This window comes from Canis lupus, chromosome 4 (assembly GCF_011100685.1).
Source record: "Canis lupus familiaris isolate Mischka breed German Shepherd chromosome 4, alternate assembly UU_Cfam_GSD_1.0, whole genome shotgun sequence".
Lineage (NCBI taxonomy): Eukaryota > Metazoa > Chordata > Mammalia > Carnivora > Canidae > Canis > Canis lupus.
The window spans coordinates 66059691-66083077 of record NC_049225.1 but is presented as its reverse complement, the minus strand read 5'-3'; the positions used below and the strand labels follow the sequence as shown (position 1 = coordinate 66083077).

At 37.0% G+C, this 23387-nt stretch overlaps 1 protein-coding gene across 1 annotated transcript in view; it reads right to left on the bottom strand.

The window, feature by feature from the left end:
* Positions 1-229: 229 nt before the first annotated feature.
* HCN1 (hyperpolarization activated cyclic nucleotide gated potassium channel 1) overlaps positions 230-23387 on the bottom strand; it is a 386694-nt gene continuing 363536 nt past the window's right edge. Inside the window, exons 7-8 of the mRNA XM_038535146.1 lie at positions 7226-7390; positions 230-3862 (exon numbers count right to left, since the gene is read on the bottom strand). Coding sequence (XP_038391074.1) covers positions 2919-3862; positions 7226-7390 — 1109 coding nt within the window. The 3' untranslated portion in view covers positions 230-2918. The remainder of the gene's footprint in view (positions 3863-7225; positions 7391-23387) is intronic.

Here is a 23387-nt window from a genome sequence, read left to right as displayed (position 1 = left end):
AAACTTCATCTAGTACTACACAAAGAAGTAAAACACAGGGATAACTGGAAGACCCATGTTCTATTTACCTTCCTCACTACTGTCATAGGCTATAATTAACTTTATAATGACTGTCAAATATAAGCCCTCTTGGAAATCTTATGAGGTAAAGGTAGAAGAGGCAAATCTTTACTCATTAATAAAACAAAACATTTGATTAGAGTATATTGATAAAATAAAATATTCATGATTTTAGTTTATTTTCTGTTGAATTTATTAATAATCTTTATATATATTTATATATGTATGGCTTTGAGCAAAGACAAAAGAAATACTCTAATTCGTCCCTGATCATACAGTTGTTTTAAGAGTCAGCTATTCTACTATTTTTCCAGCAGCAGAGAGACCAACCTTTTCAATAATACATTTCTTTCTGTACAGATTAAAACTCCATACTTGTGGGCTTGACTATGTACAGAGAAAAGAGGTCACTTTTCAACTAGCAATGGACTTTTATATTACAGGAATGTGAGTCATTTTTTTTTCTTAACCTAAGCATATATATTCATTCATATATGTATATAATTTACCCTGTGCCATTTTATTAGTTTAACATATAAACCTTAATTTTTTTTGTCCATTCTGTTACAAAGTGAATAAAAATTTTATGGTTGCACTGAAAGACCATGCAATTCAATTTTGCTTATGTTTCCCAATAGTGCTCAAAATAAAAAACCAAAGATTTATATATAAAAATATTTCACTACCAAACCCATTAGTGCTATCAAATGTAAACCTTTAATAATTTAAAGGACCAATACATGATCTTAATAAATTGAAGTTAATTCTCAATATTTTAATAAAATAAAGGAGTTTTGTACTGATATGTAAATGGTCTTGCAGCTTTCCCAAAGGCTCTAGGGAGACTGAACAATCCCCTTCTTACCCCAGTCCTGACATGCCATCAGATGTCACCAGCATGTTAATGACAACATTACATTGACTAGCATTGTTGATAACTTCCACACAAGCTGGGATCTGTTAGAAATGAAACATAACAACTCATTTTGGTATAATAGGTATTATATCCGTAAAAGGCATAACAGGCAGCATGGATCCATTTTAGAGTTTTTGCTTTTATTTTGTATTCTGTCCTCAAGTCTATCTGGAGGCCCTGCCCCATTGAATGTGTGATCTTGTTAAGTTCTTCTTAAATGTATCGCCAGGGTCAAAGATACCGAAGACCTCCGCTTTAGGTCATCCTCTTAACTTGGGTTATTTACAGAAGTCGGTTATTAGGGATCTTCCAATTGTGTTCCAGTCATCCACCACATTTGTGGGGTGCATTAGGCACAAATGATTACTAAGGGACTTCTCTGAGAAGAAGCAGATGTTCACAGGTCATGGAGAGTTAGGGAAACAGACAAACAAACAATGCTCACATTCAATTTGCCCCTGGCTTTCTGTCATCACGTCCATACATTTTCTAGCACATTCCAAATAACAAACCTCCTGTCTAAGGGCTATGTTAGTCACCACATGCCTTAAGATTTACTAACCGTTTTATTACAATATACATAGAACAAAGTGTGTGCTCCCAAAAAGACATGATGCTATCGTGTGTTTAGTTATTTTAAATTAACACCAAGGTAAACTACCAACTATCAACAGTGAAGACACAGAACACACTGGCAACTCCAAATCAAGCTGTGGTTTACAAATCATCATTCAAATAATAGTAATAATAGTAATATTATTAAATGAAAGTGGAAACCTCACTTCTAGACTTAAGTCAGAGATCCAAGTCAGCCTTATAGGAATTTTAAGATAGGCAATTAATGAATGGTTATACTTTTCTAGAAATGAGGAATACTGTAAGCCTCTCCCTACAGTGACTGATCTGAACCTATTTTTTTTTTTTTTTCCAAAAAGCATGCAGGGACTATTTTCAGATGCTTGGTTATGGCAAGAAGGAAGAAAAGTAATGATTTTCGGTGTAATACAAGCAATTTGTAGAATTGAGCATACAGTTTTGCATAAAACATTGCAGGTTAAAATAATATTGTAGGTTTCAAGCCATTGCAGTACAGTTGAATAACTGCTACAATTAGGTTTTGTAAAATTTCAAACTCTAAGTTTTGAAGTGAAGCAATAAAACTAAATTCTTGAGTGATGACTTTTACCTTCCTACAGCACAGAATAGCTATTTTTATTTGGGTTGAAAAAGTTATTTACAACTAACATTGATTGAGTCTTGGTAAAAGTCCGATAACACATGAAGACAAATATCCCCTCAGCTTTCTGAAAGATCAGTGAACGGGTCTGAGGTTAGAGATATTCGTGACAGTGGCAATGCTAGTCTCCAACCGCGGCCAAGCATCCCGTGTGTTCTGTAACCTAATTCAAAATTGAAAGCACCAAAATACAATTTAGATCTATAAAATGGGATTCGCTCTTTAATTCTCCGTAATTAATGATTAACAATTTAGATGCAGAGACACAGCTAATGAAAGAAGTTTTAGTTGGTGCTATTCAGTAGTAGCTCACTTGAGTTGCCTTTTAAAATCAGAGTTTTGTTTCCACCGAATCCAAGAACTCCTCATAAAGTAGAAGAAATACACATATCAAAGGAAGTCGGTAAAAGTAGGTTAAAAATAAATGATCTTACAACAACATTTTAAATCCTTTAATGAGTTAAAGAAAGGAAGACATGTAACACTGAATGCTAAACAGGTCTTTTGAACTTCTCTTGGGAATTTAGATAGATATTTAATAGTAGATATATATTTATATATTTTACATTTTGCGTGTAGGCCAGAGCTGTCTAAAATATCTCTTCATAGTAGGCTAGAGGAATCTATCAGGAGATAGAATAAAATAGGATCTGAGAAGATTCTCAGTTTATCAGTGTTTCTTTCTGCTTTGACAATCAGCAGGGATCATAAATTCGAAGCAAACCGTGGCTTTTCTGCCTCTGGGTCTGTAGTTAAGACTGAGGAGGACTCTCTGGGGAGAGCCGCTGCTGGTGGAGGGGGCGCGGGGGGCGCTCCTCGGTTCGGGGGGATGGCTCCCGAGGACATCTGTCGGAACAGGGTGACTCGCTGCGGGACGGTGCCCCTGCCCCCCGCCTGCAGGCCCGGGCCGTGGACGGCTGTCACGGGCTGAGGGATGGAGGCCAGGGACTCGCCCACAGTGGGGTGCGGTCTGGACATGAGCGTGGCAACCTCGTGGGGCAGCGAGGGCTGCGAGGCCGACAGGGGCCTGACCTCGCGGGTCAGGCTGGCGTTGTGGAGCGCCTGGGTGCTCCTGTGCACGTCGTTCCTCGGCGTGGAGCCGCCGCCGGGCGTCTGCGGCGGCTGCGGGGGCTGCGGGGGCTGCGGCGGCTGCGGCTGCGGCTGCGGGGGCTGCGGCTGCGGGGGCTGCGCGGGCTGCGCGGGCTGCGGGGGCTGCGGGGGCTGCGCGGGCTGCGGCTGCTGCGCGAGCGACAGCTGGGACGCCGTGGGGGAGGCGTAGTGGAAAGTTCGAGCGGCCAGCGGGCTCTGGACGGGCGGGCTGCACACCGCGGTGGTGTAGGAGCAGGGCGAGAGCACGGCGGAGGGCTGCGGGGTCTGGGTGCCGGGGCTGGGGGAGTGCAGGTTGCCGTGCGACAGGCTGGGCGCGGAGTACACCGGCGGGGACTGCGTCCTCGCGCGGCAGGTCGGAGTCGCGGTGGAGGAGGTGGAGTTCAGGGCTGTCATCTGCGGGTAGTTGATCGGAGCGATCGCCTGCACCATCTCCCGGTCGTGCTTCACGATCTGCTTCAGGATCTCGTTCTCCTGATTGTTGAACACCCCGGTGTTCAGATCCTTCTGGAACTTTTGCAGCAGAATTGAATTTTTCTTCCCTGGCAGCGAAAGAAAGAGAGCCACTTAGAAAGCCTCCGGAGGACGGGCGGCAAGCCCGGGGGACAGCGGCTCCCGGGGACAGAAGCGGGGACAGAAGCGGGCCGGCGCCTCGCACAAGCGGCTTAAAAGCCAAGTACTCACCCCTAGACCCAAACGGACAGGCGCCTCCTGCCCCTCACACTTCCTCTATCTGCCTGGGAAATCTTACCTCCTATGCAAGTCAGGTTGAGAAGTGTGTAATATGGGCAAAGCCACCTTACAGAAGAAAGGGAGAGGCTTGACACGAGAGCTACTCTGAAGAGCGGGAGAAGAAAGGGCATTTGGGGGTCAGGATGGGCCTGGAATCAAACTTAAGTTTAAAGCTACCTTTCCCCCCCCCTCCCGACCCCCAAAGGCCAATAGGACATTTACTCTGTGACAGGTACTCTACAAAAGGCTTTAGGTAAATTTGTTTTCTTTAATCCTCAACTCCTGGAGGTGGGTGTGGTTGTAACCCCATTTCACCCAGAAGGAGAACGGGGACAGAGCAAGGTTAAGAACAATGTCCAAGAAAACCTGGTGAATAAGAAACAGGAATGGGGAAGGAAGATCCTTAGGAAGGGCAGCCAGCCAGCCACACGCATTTGCATCATGTGAGTGCTTTCTAGAAATGCAGTCTCTTAAGCCCCATCCTACTTGCTGACCAAGGCGCTGCATTTTATTAAGATCCTCAGGTGATTCGCACAGGCAAACTGGAGAAGCCCTGTGGCAAGTCCTTTACTTTTGACCAGTGCCCTATAACTGTGATCTCCCCCCCACCACCCCCATAATCATATTCTTCTCATCTCTGGAGCTTTGAAAAATACTGATTTTTGTCTGAAGCCTACCAATTAAATCGGAATAGCCAGATTTCAATACTTTGGAAGCATATTTCCTCAGAGGATTGTTATGCGTGGCAGGTTGAGAACCATTCCATTTTCTGGAAGGTCTTTGTGAGGATTAAGGGGTATGGTTTATGGCAGGTTCTCCGCTCCCTCTAGAATCTCAATAAGCATTACTTCTCTTTCCTGCCACTGTCTTTGGAGCGGTTTGCAATAAGCAGACATTCTCTGGCAGGATAACGATAGAATCAGAATTAGATTGATGAAAGAGGGAAAAATCAGCGATTTTTGGTGACATCATTGGTAAAATAATTCCCAGATAAGTATTGTAACTGAAAAGTGAATCAATTTGCCATATTACTAAATAAAGTTAGAGTTAGAAGGGATGCTTTTTAATGGAAATATATGTTATAAATTACTGCTAGAAAACTATCATTTTAAATGACTTCCAAAATAAATGCTTGTCTCTCCTTATAGAACTATTTTAAATTTCTAAAGAAGAAAAGCTGCTATATTAGTAAAAAATATAAATGCTGTTTCAGCATATTGCCTTAACTAAATATGGTCTACACATATAGGCAAAAGCTACAGAATGGACAGGGACAATATTTCTTTGTGATCATGTGAATAGTCAACATTTCATAATGTAAATATTTATGAACTTGTGGAGAAATACTATAATTTTAATGCACTGTTCAAATTTTATAAAGATCAAAACTGCAAATGCTTGGTGCTTATTAGCAATTTTATTGTCTCTATTATTGATTGTAAGCCATTTCATGCAAATTTTCTTATAAAAATTAATTGGAAAAAGTGAATAGAGTGAAGCTGTATCAGATTAACATAAATTCTCTATTAAAATATCCTCATTTTAATGCTTTCTCTAAAAGACATCTAGCTGGCTTAGGAAAAAACTCATGTGCTCAGAAATTAGTCTCTAGCTCTACCATGAGCACTCACATACCACAAAGAGGTAATTATTTTCAAATTAAATAAAGATGCTTTCAGGAATACCCACTTTTATGGGCACTGTCTCGACACTATGTCCTATTACATGTCTAAGTTGTCAGTATGACTTTCTAATCTGTGTGTTATGTCTAATGATAATGTCCAAATGTCACCTTTACTTCTCCTAATCTAATTTCAGGCCTTTATGCATCTGTCATCCCACTTCTGTAGAAGGAAAGAAAGATACAAAGTGCGTAAGAAAAGCTGACGTAAGACTACATCAATAAAAAATCCTTACCTTAAATAAGAATGAAGCACTTGTTTACTTCCAAGTGATCTCAACCCCATCTCCTTTGAGATCATTGATTCCTTCATCCCTCCCTACCACCTCTCTTCAAGAATGTTCATTGTGTACTAGGTACTGTGAATTTAATAGTGAATTAGACATGACCTCTACACTCACAAATCTTAGCATCCTTAGAGCAGTTACAGTAAGAAAAGCAGTATTGTGATGGAGGAAATTCCTAGGAGTGTGAGAGAACCTACTCAGGATATTCAGCGTAGGAGTGGGTGGGAGGTCACAGAAGCATTCTACAGGGGATGGAGTAGAATTAAGAGGGAAAGGGGGCAGAGCAGGGTAAGGTGGGGAAAAAGGATTTAAATGTAGAAAATGAATGCATACCACCTTCTGACATTAGAATGTTCCAGCATATCTTGGGAAGCTAATAGCAAGCCAATCTGATCTAACTTTACTATAGCAATTACTCAAATCTTTAAACTAGTGTAACTAATGAGGTCTAACTTATAGATTCTTATTTGAGAGCAGAGAAGACTTTAAAATAAGTTGATGTTTACAAAGTAAAGCATCTATGTAGGGTACTTCTATCAAGGCTTTTCCTGCTTGAGTCTGTATTACAAACATTTCGAGAAGTTTCTACTGAGACAATTAAAGTGTACAAGCTTTCAGTTCTCAATATAAAGATAAAAATGTAAAGTTGATACATAATTTTTTTTTAAAAACCTTGTGGTAAAATTATTTGGTTTGTAATATAGACTCATACTATTGTATTTTTAGTTCTATTTTAGTGCTACCTAAAATTTTTATCGTTGCTTTTTACCTGAAGATTCAAACTGTTTTGGCATCACTGGGGAAATCAGATTGAACAGCTAGTAAAAATAGAGATGATTAAATAAACCCAGAATACTTAGAGAAGAGAAAGTTAGTAGAAATAAGGCTAGAGCTAACTGCTATTTCTAAGCTAATTAATTAGGCAACCTATGATAGCATTTAGGACTTAACAATTGCAAACATGTATCAGCCCACTGGAGCATAACTAAATTGTACACCAAAAATGACAGAAAGCTGAAGAGAGGGTAGCCCCGGTGGCCCAGCGGGTTAGCGCTGCCTTCAGCCCAGGGAGTGATCCTGGAGACCAGGGATCGAGTCCCACGTCGGGCTCCCTCCATGGAGCTTTCTTCTCCCTCTCTCTCTCTCTCTCTCTCTGTCATAAATCAATAAAATTTAAAAAAAAAAAAAAAAGCTGAAGAGAGTACCTATCCGATCTAGTCGGTCAATGGCAACCGTCTCAAAGGCTCTCCTCATCATTGGATATTCCTCCAGGACCTCATTGAAATTGTCCACAGAAAGTGAATAAAGACGGCAATATGTATCAGCTCGAACACTGGCAGTACGGCGTCCCTTGGTCAGCAAGCAAATCTCTATAAAAACAAGAAAGGAAGATTTATTTGGTAATTTTGGTTCAAAGACCGCTAAGACTCACAATTTTAACAAAGTGTCATGCTGTGATCAACCAATGATTGGCAGTGTTTTCTATTTTATCAGTAATTTTCTTCTGACAGTAATATCCAATGGACAATACTCAACTTTAAAATAATATTCTTTGTTAAATAGTTAAAGCTTTTAGTTCAAATGGAAAGCTGATCCATTGCCTATCCTTCGGCCCTCATTCCAATGCATCTGAAATAACAATAAAAATGTAGAAAAGGAAATCATAAATTCACAGTGGAGTTGAATACTGGAAGAAACCATAATGAGACAAGATTTTTATAAAGTTTGGAAAGCAAAAAGCAGATCATATGATATAGATAGAAACTAAAGTGAAACCAAAGTGAACCCAAACATTGGCCTAGAAAGTCCTAAGATCAAGAAAAACTGGACCAAGGATCCTGAGGAATGCATTTCGGGCATGCCTCATGTAGTTCGCATATTCCCAATGAGACTGGTATAGAAAATTATATTCCAAATGCACAGAGAGGCTTTCTATTTCAATAATTTCTAAGAAGATTTTTTTCTTGAGAACTGGATTTCCAAAATATAGTAAGCAAACATTTGCAAATTTGGAATCCCTTATTTGCTAGCTAAGTAAATCTGCAAGTGATAATTTTTATTTTGTTTTCCTAAATTTAATTAAACTGTATATATTTTGAGTTTTTTTAAAAAAAATTGAAATAATTTAAAAATTTAGTTTCAAGATAACCAATTTGAAAAGAGAAATGAGAGAAGTATTTCTGAATGCACAATTTCCTAACAAGGAAATAACAGCAAAATAATTATTGAAAGGGGCTAAATTCACACTCTTCTCAACTTAACTAAGTTCAGTTCATGTTAATAAACACAGTGAATTGGGATCCCTGGGTGGCGCAGCGGTTTGGCGCCTCCCTTTGGCCCAGGGCGCGATCCTGGAGACCTGGGATCAAATCCCACGTCGGGCTCCCGGTACATGGAGCCTGCTTCTCCCTCTGCCTGTGTCTCTGCCTCTCTCTCTCTCTCTCCCTGTGTGACCATCATAAATAAATAAAAATTAAAAAAATAAAAATAAATAAATAGACACAGTGAATAAATTATGTGGTAGGCATTATGTGCTTGATGTTGGGCTGGAAATATGAATCAAACAGAATATCAAAGTTTGAGTTACTTATATACTGACGGTTTTAAAAAAAGAGTTCATCTTAATTGGGAGTTCATTTAAATGCAATCTGGTAAGAACAATGATACAGACGGTGGGCATTCTGGAAATATTAAGAAGCACATCTGAACCAATCTGGGAGGATAGCATTTTAGGAAATGCCACCTAAGCAACCACTTATGTTGTTGTTCATGCTGGTAAACATGTTGCAAATTTAATAAGTAATATTGTGGAGTGTTCATGCTTGTGTGCATGTGTGTGTGTATGGGGAGTATGTAGAAAGATGAGTCTATATTGGTAAATATTTAAACATAAAGCTATTATGACGCCATAGGATCTTCTGGCCCCTCTAACCTAAACAATGCAATTAAAGGAAGTGTTTTCAGCACTACCCCAATATTAAATTCCCATTGGTCACTCAAGTACTAATGTCATATTATATAATTTATGATTGGCACATTATGGTCAATAAGCTGATGAGAAATGTATTACTTCTAGGTGTTGCTTTCAAATCTGTGCAAGTTGTCACGTGGAATGGTTAGGTTATAAGCCTCATGGAAAATAACTAGTTAAGATGCAACAGAGATCTTAAAAAGTATCTGTTATCTTCAACCCAGAAATTTCACGGGACAATCTAACCCAAGGAAATAGTCTGTAATTAGAACAACATATACACAGTGATATATATATTTATTTAAACATCTGAAAATGTGAGAATGCCCTAACTGTTTAACAAGTCAAGATTCAACCAGTTACGTGGCCACTGGGTGAACTATGTGGCAATTATTAAAAGTGAAGCTTTCAAAGTCAATGTGATAACAGAATGGTCGTGAAAGCTTAAGTGAGAAAAGAAGGAAACAAGATTGTAAATACAATCTGATAAAGATGATCAAAATGATAATAATATCTACCAATATGCCTTGTTCTGGATAAAAAACATTCCTTTTTGCAGATGTGTATTTTTCAACCTCCCTTTATATAAATTATTTTTATTTGTGGTGTGCATAACTTTTATTTTAAAAACTTCAAAAAATTAATATCTAAGTGCACAGAATAGGAAACAAAAAACAGGAAATGAGGGAATGCAAACCTGTTATTAGTAATTACTACTGTAGGAGATTTCTTCAACTTTACCTTCCATTCTTTTCAATATATTTTTGTTTTGGCCCTTAGATGTTTAATTTCCAAATGCTTTCCATTTTCCTATGTTTATTGCTCTCTCATTATATCCTTTTCTTTCATTATGGATGTAATGTCCACTCTCTTCTGATGGGTGTTAAGAGTTCTGATTGTGAATGACACATATGAACAGACCTCAGTATGTTTCACAAACATAAGTGGAAGAAGCAAGACATGAGTCCACACATTATACGATTCCATGTATATGAAGTAGCCAGAAAAGGCAAATCTATAGAGACAAGCAATTGGTTGCTTGGGATAGCAAGTGGGAAAGGAGAGTGACAATAAATGGGTACAAGGAATCTTACCAGAGTGATGAAAATGGTCTAAACCTGACTTATGGTGATGGTTTCATAATTTGGTAAATTTACTAAAAAAAATGAATTGTACATTTTAAATGGGTCAACTGTATATGTAAAATATATTGCAACAAAACTGTGAAAATGAAAAAAAAAAGGGCTTTGGTTTCAATATTTTATACGTTTATATTTTAAGTCCTCTTCTGTTTTCCTGAATTCTTTCTCTTCACTACTTCTGCTATGTCTACTCACTATGTCTAGATCTTTCCCTTGAATGTTTAATGCTTTCTTTGGGTAATCCATTGACATCTGAAAAGTCTGGTGAAGTGGCATAATTTGTTGATTTGGAGTTTCTCTTTAGAGAAATGAGATGGGCAGTCTGTTCTCATATGTCCTTAAATGCCAGAATGGAGAAGGCTTTACTCCAGGGTCACTAACCTCTGTTCTAGCTGTCCTAGTTCTCTGCCTTCTTCAATCGCTTTCATAGAAGAATATTGGGAGAACCAATGCCTGGACAGCAGAACAGGCTGTTCTGCAACGTGGGGTAAGGGAGAGAGAGTCCTTTGTACCCTATGCAGGCCTTGGGTAGGTCACTTGTTTTCTCCCTCACTTTTCATTTGGCCCTCTTAGTCCTAGGCTATCAGCTGGGAGCCATTCTTCGGTTCTGTCAGGCGATCTGCTCCCTCCCCAGCCACAGTCTACCTATATCCATATCATCTATATCTATCTATCTATCTATCTATCTATCTATCTATCTATCTATCTATCTCTATCTATATATTCCAAGTTCCTTCTATTTTCCCTTCAAGCTTCAGTAGTAACCACTAGCATACTTAAAACAAATTTTTGGCTTAAACAACTGAAATTTTATGTCATCACAGTTCTGGAGGCAACACAAACTTCTTCAGTCATTATTTCTTGGCATCTCCTCAATAATTTGTAGTGAGAACCAGAACAAATGAAGGTATATTCATGAGAGGAGAATTAGTCACTGGTCCGTGTGAAAATCACTTTAAATAGTCCCTTCTTTTAAAGCCTCCAGACTCTTTGTTTCTATCATGAATAACAAAATGAAAAAATGCCACACACTTAGCAATGAGAAAAGCAAACCTTCTGATCGTAAAAGAGTCTTAGATTTCGTAAACTGAATTTCCAGATTCAGTATGTGAATGGAGCAGTTGCTTCTCTGTGAATTAATTTTTGCTTAATCTTAAAGTTATTTTGAAGATCTACTTATTGAGGGAATACAGTCCTGTGTCAGGTGTTACAGAGGTTTTGTGTATTTACTTGGTGTGTGGATTTGGGTTTAGGTAAAAAACAGAGAAAGAAAAACCATTTTATTCATCTGTAACTCATACTATCCTTTAGGTGCCTAAGAAATTTATTAGTATTTATTAGTATTTATTTATTTAGTATTTATGTATTTAGTATGTATTTATTTATTTTAGTATGTATTTATTATTAGTATGTATTTATTAGTCTGTCACTGTTTTTATTTTCTTTTATTTTCTTTTATTAGATTTCCTAAGTATTACTTATCTCCCTCACTCATTTTAAAGACAGCAATCATACAGTGACATTACTGTTTGCTTCCCTGTGAGTGCAACCTTGAGTTTTGAGCCCAGAGAAAATTATTTTAAAAAGCTTATGCGTACATCAATGATAGTGGACGAATTCAAGACCCACACTAAGTTCTATTCTTAAGTTTTAGATAATGTAATATCGGTTCCTTGCGAGGTATAATAGAACTTGCCAAAAGATTTGTAATAGAACTTGCCAAAAGATTTATGTACTTTCTTTAAACAACACAACATATCTTTGTGGGTTTTGTGCAATATCTATAATGAAGAAAGTATCTAGAAGGTCTAGTAATATTTTCTTCGGTGTAGATAATGTCGTTACCCACCAGGTAGAAAATTAACTTGCTTTTGGGTGCTCGGATTGACGTCACACAAAAAGCAAAACACGCAATGAAATAAAATTGAACTCCCAAAGAACAAACTAAGTGCATATTACAGATGTAAGCTTCTAAAAGAATCTTACGGCATATTTTCTAGACATGTTGCTTGTTCCAATCTCTCTACTTTTCTTCTCATTTATTTACTGTTTGAGAACTCAGCTAGGAATTTCCCAGTGGTGCAATCACTGCTTTAAGAATTTTAATGCTGGGGGATCCCTGGGTGGCTCAGCAGTTTAGCGCCTGCCTTCAGCCTGGGGTGTGGTCCTGGAGACCTGGATGGAGTCCCACATTGGGCTCCCCACGTGGAGTCTGCTTCTCCCAATGCCTGTGTCTCTGCCTCTCTCTCTCTCTATTTCTCTCTCTCTCTCCCTCCCTCCCTCTCTTTCTCTCTATCATGAATATATAAATAAAAAAATCTTAAAAAAGAATTTTAGTGCTAATTTACTTGGAAATAAATCCCTTTATCAGGATACAAATTTCTAAATTATAATCAAGAGCACAAGTATTTGAGGACTTGACATATCAATTTTAATTTTGTATGATTCTCCTGTTTTTCTTTACAGGATAAGTTATTTTCTTTACGGGGTAAGTTATTTCAGTTACTGAAGAGGATAACTGACAGTAATGCACCCTATTACAGGCACACTGGAAAATTGTGTTCAATTTTAACATTATGAAGAGTATGTCCCAGGAGATTAAATTTGACTCACCACTACATAAATATATATACTTTTAATAAACCTTAGGGTATGAAATACAGCAACTACTCAATGCTATTTTTATTGACATTAGTTAACCTTGATTATAAGCATTTCAGGCTATCTGACATTACTGTCACCTATATAAAGTCATTTTATAAATGGCGTCAAGAATTTTGCAACTCAGAAATACTTCCATGACCTCTAAAACAGAGTTTGACATTGCAGTAACACAGAAACTTACTAGAACTTATGACAGAAATTTGTAAGGTAGTAAGTTTAACCTGAGGTTCTAGAATTTATGGGAAAATGTGTACTTGGTTGCTCATAGTAACTTAAGCAAGAAGCTGCTTCCTTTTTTGTATCCGATATCATGAAGTAAAAACAATTCTCCATTGTATATCAAAATACTAATTTCCTGTAAATTACTTGGGCTCCTAGTGTCTTTCCTATAAATTACTTGGGCTAACAGCGTCTCATAGAATGTGCAAGAGGAAATATCATTTTTTTGTTGTTTTCTTTCTATATTTGTAATCTTTCTATATTTATACTAGTGAACTAGTAAAATATCACCTCTTTTCCCATAGGAGGTGGTAACATCTGGCTTAAATCAATCTGCATATCAAGCTTGGCTTGCAGAACTTGAGATGTCACATGGATTTGAATAGGAATCTAGGAAATTTGGAGTAGAACATTGAATAGATGTAAATTTGTAGTATTTGATATATTTTGAAATATTTCACATCTTTTTTAAGCTTCTGAAACAGATTGGATATAACATACTTCCAAGTTCAGATATTATAAGAGTTAGGTATATATATTACAATAAGTAGTCTAATAACTGGAACATCCAATTTTGCTCTATTTTCTGAGATTATAACTGATCATTTCAGTTCTCATAGACACAGTCACATTCGTACAATTATTAGTATCTTCTACCACTGGTCATGCTGTCATTTATATCATCTAAAATTATTGCTTTGCCAGAGAACATTTTAGCTCTTCCCCATACGTTTTGTCAATTCATCTCTCTTAAAGTATAGCAATTAGGGTGACCACCCGTGGCTCTGAGTATTGGCCTAGTAGTGGCATCTCAGACAAGTTAAGCATTGGCAAAGTTGTTACAAGGATTAACTAAAATAGTGCTTACAGAGTGCCTGGCACAAGCCTCTCACAGTGTGGGCACTCCTAAAACATGAGTCCCTTCCTTTCCCCCTTATGTTCCCTCTCTTCTCGTTATATTTTTCTCCCTTGTGATTTTGACTCTACCTGCTGGAACAAAGGAAAAAGTAATGTTTCATACATCAACTAACTGTTCAAATTTGTGAAATACAATTATCACCTCCCACACCCTCCACCCTCTTGTAAACAATCTGTTCATAAACTAACCATCCCAATTCCGTAGACTTCTCTCAAGTGAGAAGATTTTACACCCATGGACACCCTTCTTAATTATCTTTGTGTCTCCACTGTACTTGATGGTCATGTTTCTTAGTGTCTACAGCACACTTTCAGACTTACTTGTTTATGTGATATTGCTCTAAGCTAACTTATAAGGTCTTTAATGAAAAGTACAACCATCACATTTACAATATCTAGTGCTTGCCATAGATTTAGTCATGTAATATCATTGTGGTTCAAGAAATAAAGAATGAATGAGTGAATGAATAAATGAAAAGCAGAACAACTTATACCAGTGTGCAAATATTTTTCATAAAAGAAAATGCTCACATTCAAGCATAATATTCCAAATAGTCTTATCTTTTTGAGGAGCTCTGACCCTATCCACCAAATGTTACATTGCTCTTATCTTTTACCCAGTTCCTATTAATTGCAAACATATCTGTGACATGATTGTTTCATGCTGTTGGATATACAGATGTTTTCATTAAGGTTATACTTTCCACTTTGTCACCTCTCATCCCTTCCCTTTTCTTATTATGGATGTGTCTTTAAATTCCACTGTGACTCCTTCAATTGCCTAAGGTCTGCATAAAATCTGCTTTACACAATACTATTTATAAACTGTTATCTACTATATATTTATACTACTTGTCTTTAGCAAGTTAAAATACTTGATGGACTATCTCAGTAATTTTCAAGATACCTGTTGGATAGATAAAAAACAATCACTGCTGGCCCCATGTTAGTCCATGTGACGTACAGAAGATTAAAGGGGATATGTTATGTGATTGGAACAAAAATCACATAAAAAATATCAAAGCTAAGAGGGTAAGACTGTACTTTTCCTGATTCTATCCATCTTTAAAAATCCACTGGACCACTCCAAATCTTTCCTTTTGATTTTAAATCTCCCAACAACTCTTTAAAAGTTAATCAAACACCTTGAATTATAAATGCCTTTAAAAAAAGCAGCCAGCTTTTAAAAATTGATCAAATGATTTTGGCTCTTAGCTACATCAAGTGTGTTTTTTGAAGTGATATCTTGACAGCTCTGCTTTCCTATGTGGTTTAATATGCTTACACCAAAAAAAAAAAGTATAGCAGAAATAATAGTCTAAACAGAAAATATATTCACTAGGTATTTATGAGGCAGATCTACTACAACCAAACAGTTATTTGTCTACAAAACTTTCTCCTGGTCCCCTCTCTCTCTTTCACTCACATACACACATACAGATGTGAATGATTACATAGGGATTTAAATACACATTTTCTTGGTTTATTCAATGTACCAATTAATGGTCAACTGATTCATACTGGAACCTTCAATGCAGTGCTTCCCACACTTTAATATGCATAAGAATCCCTTGGACCTCTTGCTAAAAAGCAGACTAGGATTAAGTAAATGGGGATGGGGGGGGCGGGACTGACAATGCATTTTTCTAACAAGGTTTTAGGTGATGTCAGTGATGGGCTTTTTTGGGGAAAAGTCTTTCAGCTGTCAGATTTATATCTAAAACAGACCTTCGTGTTTAAAAGAAATTGGAAAAATGTGGCAAAAAGGAATGGAAATTAAGGGATGGTATAAATTCAAGTCAACAAATGACTTTCTTATTGCACCTTGAATGAAAATGTGGGGAATATACAAGAAATGAAAGAAAAATCCTTAGAGTTTATAGTTAATTAGAAATCCAAACACAATATGTAAGACAAGCTTCAGAATAATTCCAGAGCTAAAGCATCTGCTAGGGACTTTAACTTGATAAAAATCTCAAAATCCAGATAATAACATCATCTGTTATAATTGATTTTTGTACACTTTTGGTGACAAGAGAAGGCCTAGGTAGACTCCGAAAACAGTGTAGGAATTGCATTGCTTAGGTCCTGAGGATGGAGAAGACAGATAAGTGGGAAGGGAAGGAAGATGGAGTGGGATAGTATCATGAGCACAGATTCACAGAAGAGGTTGGGTAGAGGGTTTCCATGGAACTGTAAGGGCAGCTTTCTCAGGACCAAGGGAGTCTGAGTAGAGACAGAGAATATTCCTCCACAGATAAGAAGTTTGGTCTTGACTGGCAATATTTTTGCAAGGCTTCTGAAGGAAGCAAGTTGCATGTAGAGTATTGATTTAGGAAAGAATAAATGCAGTAGAGCTGGAGGAGTTCTGCCTCTCGGTATCTTGCCATACATGGGAAAAACATTCAGCCTCTCTTTTTCTAGAAGGTAAACTTGTTCTCTTTCAAATTGTTTCCTGATACAGGAATATTAATCTAGAGTTGGCTTGTAAAATGAATGGGGAAGGGTTCCTACCAGGTAAAGAAAGATTTGTAAAGAAGTTTCCATTATAATTTGGGTATGAGGTGATGGGGATTTGCCTAAAATAAAGCTGTAGCCTCCAGAACAAAAGTGACCTCTTTTAAGAATTATTGTAAATGAAGCTTCAAAAGAACTTGAAAGGTGATGAAGCATCTGTGAATTTTGAACCTGATGTAAAGGCAAACCACTAGAGGATGTCTGCTTTGAGTAAAATAACATGAAAGATTGTTTTGGAAAAAAATCAAGCAAAACTTTGGCATCCGGAGAAAAATCTCATTTCATGAAACACTTCCTGACATGAAGCCAATAGTTCCTTTTTATAAAATTGGTTAGATGAAGCATTTTTTGTGTGTGTTCAAGTTGGTAAGCTTTCACCATGTGACTGAATATGTGTATTAACAAATGCAACCACAATTGATGCCTACGTCAAAGACTAGCATCCCACACCTGGCCAGCAGCCCATAGGGTAGCCTGGCTGGAGAACTGTCCCTGATGGGGATGCTTTATATTGGATTGTGACTGACAGGCCTAATTATATCTTCTCCTGGGGAGATGGAAAGCGAGGAATGAACAGCTAGGAAAGTCAGAGATTGCATATGTTATGGGAATGGTGTATCCCTAAAATGGCTCCTGGGGTACTGGAATTGCTATGGCTTCCTGGAGGGCAGTCTTTCTTGCCATAAAGTCAGATGACTTTCCTGAGGTGGTTTGTTATGCTTCCTTTCTTCTTAAAATAAGCTCCACCACCTTAGCTAACCTGAGCTTGACTCAATGCCACTCAGCCTGAAAGTACCTGACTCCCACACATCTCCATCTGTGACCTCTTCCTAGATATTCATGCCAGTCCATTTTGTTAAAAGCCTCTTCCTTGTATTTTCTTACCCTCTCTTGAGAGATTATAGTGAGTTCTTCAAGTCCAGTACATGAGTAGTCATAGAGAGGCCTTGAGGAGAGTAGAAAACTAATATTCTACCTACAGAGTTTCCATTTTCTACTTCTGAGTAATCCAAGATATCAGTAGAGAGGCCTGCTGGATATCTCTTTTTGTGTAAGGTAAAAGTAAAACTTTGTTAGACAAACAAAGCAACCCTACTACCACTCCCCACCCAGAAAAAAGGCACAATCACAAATTCATCCTAACACAGGTAAATATCTATTGATATCTTCCCCCTCCAAGAAACATCACTGTATATGACAACAAAGAAACAAATTCAAGGTAAATTTTATGATTTTACAATCATAAAAATGGCACTTAGGTTCTGAATTTAAAAGTTTGCATAGAAGTTCAAGTATGTATTAATGATAAGAAATAATCCACATCAATGATTAGTTGGTTTATTTAGTAGTATGAGGTGATAGAGGTAAAACACATATGCATTAAAGGGATAATAATAAGTGAAATACATTTTACAGAATGCTTTTGCTTATGTTATTCAGAATGAATTAAATTGGGATTAAAAGCTAATTTTAAAATTAGAGGATATATCAGGGTTCCTATAGCCAAATCCAACCTTCACATTTTTGCTGATTTTTATTATATTATGCATAGTTTTCACATTTTAAAGATTTGTGAAACAATATATAAATTAAAAGATAAATAAGCAACAGAGATCGTATGTGGTCCATGAAGCCTAAAATATTTACTACGTGGTCCTTTACAGAAAAAGTCTGTTAACTCCTAGGTTATATAGATTTTTTCCCCCTTCCAAATAAATGACCTTTATCATATCCTAACTTAGACAAATAAAATCTGGAAAGAATAGCAATCAGTGGACTAAAGATGCATAAGTTATGTTTTAGCTTGTGATTTCAAGCAAAGTGAGCTAAAGAATTGGGTCATACGCCCCAACAGTTTATCTAAACTACATTAAAAAAATTCTTTCCTGACCTACTTGGTCAGCATGATAAATGGACATCAGGAAACTCTCCTATCGAAGATGGTCTGACTCTCACCCTGGAGAAAAGACATCTTCTCATCCTTTATAAGCTTAACTGAGATATAACCACATCTTTTTCAAACTATATCCAATAGAAACTTCACTTAACCAGGTACTCAGTTAACCAGGATTTCCTTCTCAGGTTTATGGAGAAGGTAGGGATAGAAGGAACACATCCTTTTTTTTTTTTTTTTTTAAGATTTTATTTATTTATTCATGAGGAACACACAGAAAGAGGCAGAAACATAGGCAGAGGGAGATGCAGGCCCCATGCAGGGAGCCTGATGTGGGGAGCCCCATGTGGGGAGCCCCATGCAGGACTCGATCCCAGGACCAGGATTACGACCTGAGCCAAAGGCAGACGCTCAACTGCTGAACCACCCAGGTGTCCCGAAGGAACACATCTTAATGATAAAAGTTAAAGGAAGGGTTCACTTTTCTCCTACTTTTTGCTTATTAAAATTTGTACTGTAGAATATTCTAAATATTTTTAAAAAGGCAGAATAATATACCAATATACTGTTGCGATACTAGTAGGATAGCATAACATCATAGTCTAATGAACTGTAGAACAGTGTAAATACTAATAATAAAATAAATTTCTAAATGTTCACCACCCAGCTTAAGCAAGTACTAATTAAGAGCTAAGTTTGTTTCACTAATACTTTGCATATCCCCCCCTTATTACTCTGAGGTAAATTGCAAATATATTAATTCAACTGTAAAGTTCCACTATTTATTACTAAGTATACTCACTGTAATATCATTATTATAGCAAAAAACTAATAATAATTTCTTAATATTATCAAATATTCAGTCAGTGTTCAAATTTCTAACTAGGAGCAAAGTTGCAGGTCACGTCACAACTCTCTCCCCTTCCCAGAGGAGCCTTCAGCAGAAATATCCCCTAGGACCTACAACATTGGGGCACTGGGTGGATCAATCAGTTAAGGACCCAACTCTTGATTTCAGCTCAGGTCATGATCTCAGGGTCATGACACTGAGCCCCACGTGGGGTTACATGCTGGGCATTGAGTCTGCTTAAGATTCTTTCTCTCCCCTTCTCCCTCTGCACCCCATGACCAGCTTTCTCTCAATCAATCAATCAATCAATCTACATCATTTAAAATAAGTACAAATAAGTGTTGAAAGATAAATGATATGTAATCTATTATAACACTATGCCAGGACAAGAAAAGTATACTTATATATTTCAAAGAAAGATATTAACCTATTTTAAGAGACTCTCAATTGAATCTCTTAAATTGAATTTCAAAAAGAAATTCTGCTTTTGTTGAGCACACTAAAATATAACGAGAATAACTTAGTCCTAGAATATTGATTATCAAGGTATAATTCCATTACTATTTTCTACACCATCATTATCATTAGCAGAAATCCCTAAACAGAAAGAAGGATAACAATGGAAACTTCAGAGACCAAGTGAGAATGAAAGAAGAGCTGAAAGGATCTCAGGAGAAAAGCAAAATAAATGCAAGAATGATAATTCTTCTTGTTGTCAGATTTGTATTAATTATTGGATGTGTGTTTCATTATATAAAATTGAACGAGATTCTCTAGACCAGAATTTCTCAACCTCAGCCCTATTCATTTAGGAGTGAATAATTCTTTGCTGTTGGGAGCTGTCCTGGGCATTGCAAAATGGTCTACTGCATCTCTGGCCTCTACTTAATAGATGCTAGTAGCAAATCCTTCACCTAAAAGCACTGGACTGATGGATTGACAGTAGTGCTGATGAGGACATACAGTTGGTCTCATCTCTCCATAAACCTTGCCCTAAAAAACCAAGGTGGCTGGGGAGCCTGGGTGGCTCAGTCGGTTAAGTGACCAGCTCTTAATTTTGGCTCATATCCTAGGAGGGAACCCTGAAATGGGCTCTGTGCTCAGTGGAGAGTCTGCTTGAAAGTCTCTCTCTTTCTCTCTCTCTCCCTCGCTGCCCCTCCCCAACTCAAGCACTTTCTCTCTGTCTCTTTCTAAAATAAATAAATAAATCTTTAAAAACCCCACAAAAACCCAAGGTGGCAAATCTGCTATTGCTTTGTGTCTTTGTACAACTTTTGTAACATCTTGAGAATAGAAGCTTAAAATTATGTTTTGGATCTCAAAGCATCTATAATTAAACTCTTTGGGGCATTTGCTTTAGTTATACAATTTTGGGGGATAATCTTGAAACACTGTAAAATAAAACTGATCACTTTGTTAATAAGAGAAAGCTAATATTTAAACACATTAGAAATCCTTTTTGAAAGCTCCATCTATTTTTCTTTTCCATTCAAGCATCAGGTAACTCCAGTTGGTTTACAAGTTTAATTCAATAGGATAAAAAAAAATTTGCTAAAGAGTCCATGGAATTTAGATACAGGAAAAAAAATGAGAAAAGGAACATAAAATTTAGTGTTAATAAGTAGTAACCAAGGTGCAAATTTTCTGTGACAGAAAGTTTAAATTGGGGCATTTTGATAGTATGTGGGCAAAAAAGCATTTGAGAATATGCAAAAACATAATACAGAGATGCTCTTCTCTTTGGTTAGCTATATAATATGATTAGGGAAATGTTAAAAGATCCACATATGATGGTATTTCTTTTGTGTTGGGATGCATGGTTAAACTTCATAATATTTTCTCTGATACAAAAGCAAAAAGAGGTTTTTATTTTTGATAGAGAAAAATGAAGTATGTCCAATACGTGTTATGTAGCCCTGTTACATAATGAGCAACATCCTCAACAATACGCTTACTGTTAAGACCAAGACTAATCCCATAGAGTAGATAAGTAAGTGTGCAATCCATGTTACCCCAGTGGAACAAATGGGCAATACTAAGCATGGAAACCCTCATCCAGAAACTGTTTTATTGTTTTCAATGCATTTTTAACTGCTAAAATTATTTTATTTATTGATTTCTTTTCTTTTTTACTTATCTGTCAATGCATGAGGGCAGGATATAATTTCTCTTCCTCGTGTTGCCATTATCTACAAAGGTAGCTGACACTTTGCAGTTGTTCAATATTTGTTGAAGACTGAATAAATCAATAAATGAGTAGTTGTGATATGTTTAGATATTATGAACAACTAGCATATTTTAAAAATTGTTTAATTAAGACCGAAATATGGTCAGTACACTTTTTTTCCAGATCTGGACACAAGTAAAAAGACATTAAAAAGATTTTTAAAAAATCATCCATCATCATCAGTACATAAAAGAAAAAATATCATAATATAGAAAAAATATTTTAGTATAAAAATTAGAGTAATTTCAAAATAAAAAATACACAAAATATAGACAGGACAGTTTAATAAAAGGATAATTTACTCCATTGTTCTTTTTAAAAATTTTGTTTATTTATTCATGAGAGATACACAGAGAGAGGCAGAGACATAGGCAGAGGGAGAAGCAGGCTCCTTCTGGGGAGCCTAATGTAGGACTTGATGCCAGGACCCTGGGATCAGACACTCCACCACTGTGCCACCCAGGTGCCCATACTCCACTGTCTTATACTACTTATTTCAACACAGACCAGAGAAAAATCCAACACAAACCTGCACCAGCTTGCCTTCTAGGCTTTTGAGAGGCAGCAGTATAAGAGGCTTTCCATCATGATACATGGAGATGACATGAATAACCATTAATGATTGTTAATTTTATCCTGAGCTTGTGTTTTTCCAAGCTCCAGACTACTGAGTTAATCTAATGTTGAAGTGTTAAAATATACATGTGGTAAACGATGCTGAGTAATCAGTTTTTGGGTCAGAGATTTGTCTTTATTCTCCTTGTTCTCATTGCCAAAGTTCTTCCTGCTTTAGTTTCCCTAAGGTCTAGTACCTCTTTTTTTTTCTCCCACAAAAAGGTTAAAGGATGACATGTATCTTTCTACCACTGGGCTGAGTTGCCTTTTCCTCAGCAGAGACAGCTGGAGGCATTATATCAAGGATGTTTGTTTTTTACAGCCTAATTGACAACTAGGGTATTAGCATAATGGGATAGGGACTTCTTTTCCTCTCCTTTAGGTACTCTTTATGTAACTTTAGAACATTATATACAAATTCTAGATGTTATAAGGTTCATCTATAGACTCAGCCTTTTTTGAAAACAGAAACATCTTGTAATACACTCAATGGTTCTATAACCAAAATGATAGTTGTAAATGTGGAAATGCCAGAAACTTATGAAAGGTAGATAAGAAGACTGAATAGGACCCCTAATGAGAGGAATATCAAGTTTCTTTTGCTTTTCCTATTACTAGCTCAGAATACTAATGGAAATAGGTTGTTCTAATATTAAGGGGAGAAGAAGGGGACTTTCTCAGCTAGCATTCCTCATCTAAAACATACAACACAGAAAAGCATTTCAGTGATTATTTTATGAATTCTCACAAGGATGGTACATAAATAGTACCATTCTAGATGCAGAGATGCTAAGTTAATTCATTATTGTAACAAACACTTTAGGACAATAGGGCTTAGTTCTTTCTAGGATCTATCTGGTTCAGAAGGGCTGGGGAGTAGTAGATGAAATTGGGAGAGGATTAAGTAATTATAATAGGTTATAATAGGAACAGAGATGCACTCTTGCAATTTTGTGCAATTCCTCATGTTTGTGAGGTTAATGTAGCATTCTTTTCTGCTACATTGTTAGTGGTAGCTTTCAAAAGTGAAATGAATTCTCCTAATTTCTTGTGAACCAGAGCCATCTTAATCTTCATTTCATTATTGGAGGTCTCTGGTATGGCAAACAGACTATTGATCCTTCTGGGCAATTTATAAGCTGTCTGTTCCACAGGCACTCATTCATCAATTCAAAAAATAGATACTGGATAAACTCATGGATTAAGTTACTGCAAATGTGGCAGATGTTGGTGAGAAACTGTATATATGACCAATATAACCACTGCATACTTAGAATGTGTGTAGTCCAGCAAGCTCTACACCTAACTCATCCCTTACTCCCTTTCACCTCCACCTTTGCAAACCTGCTT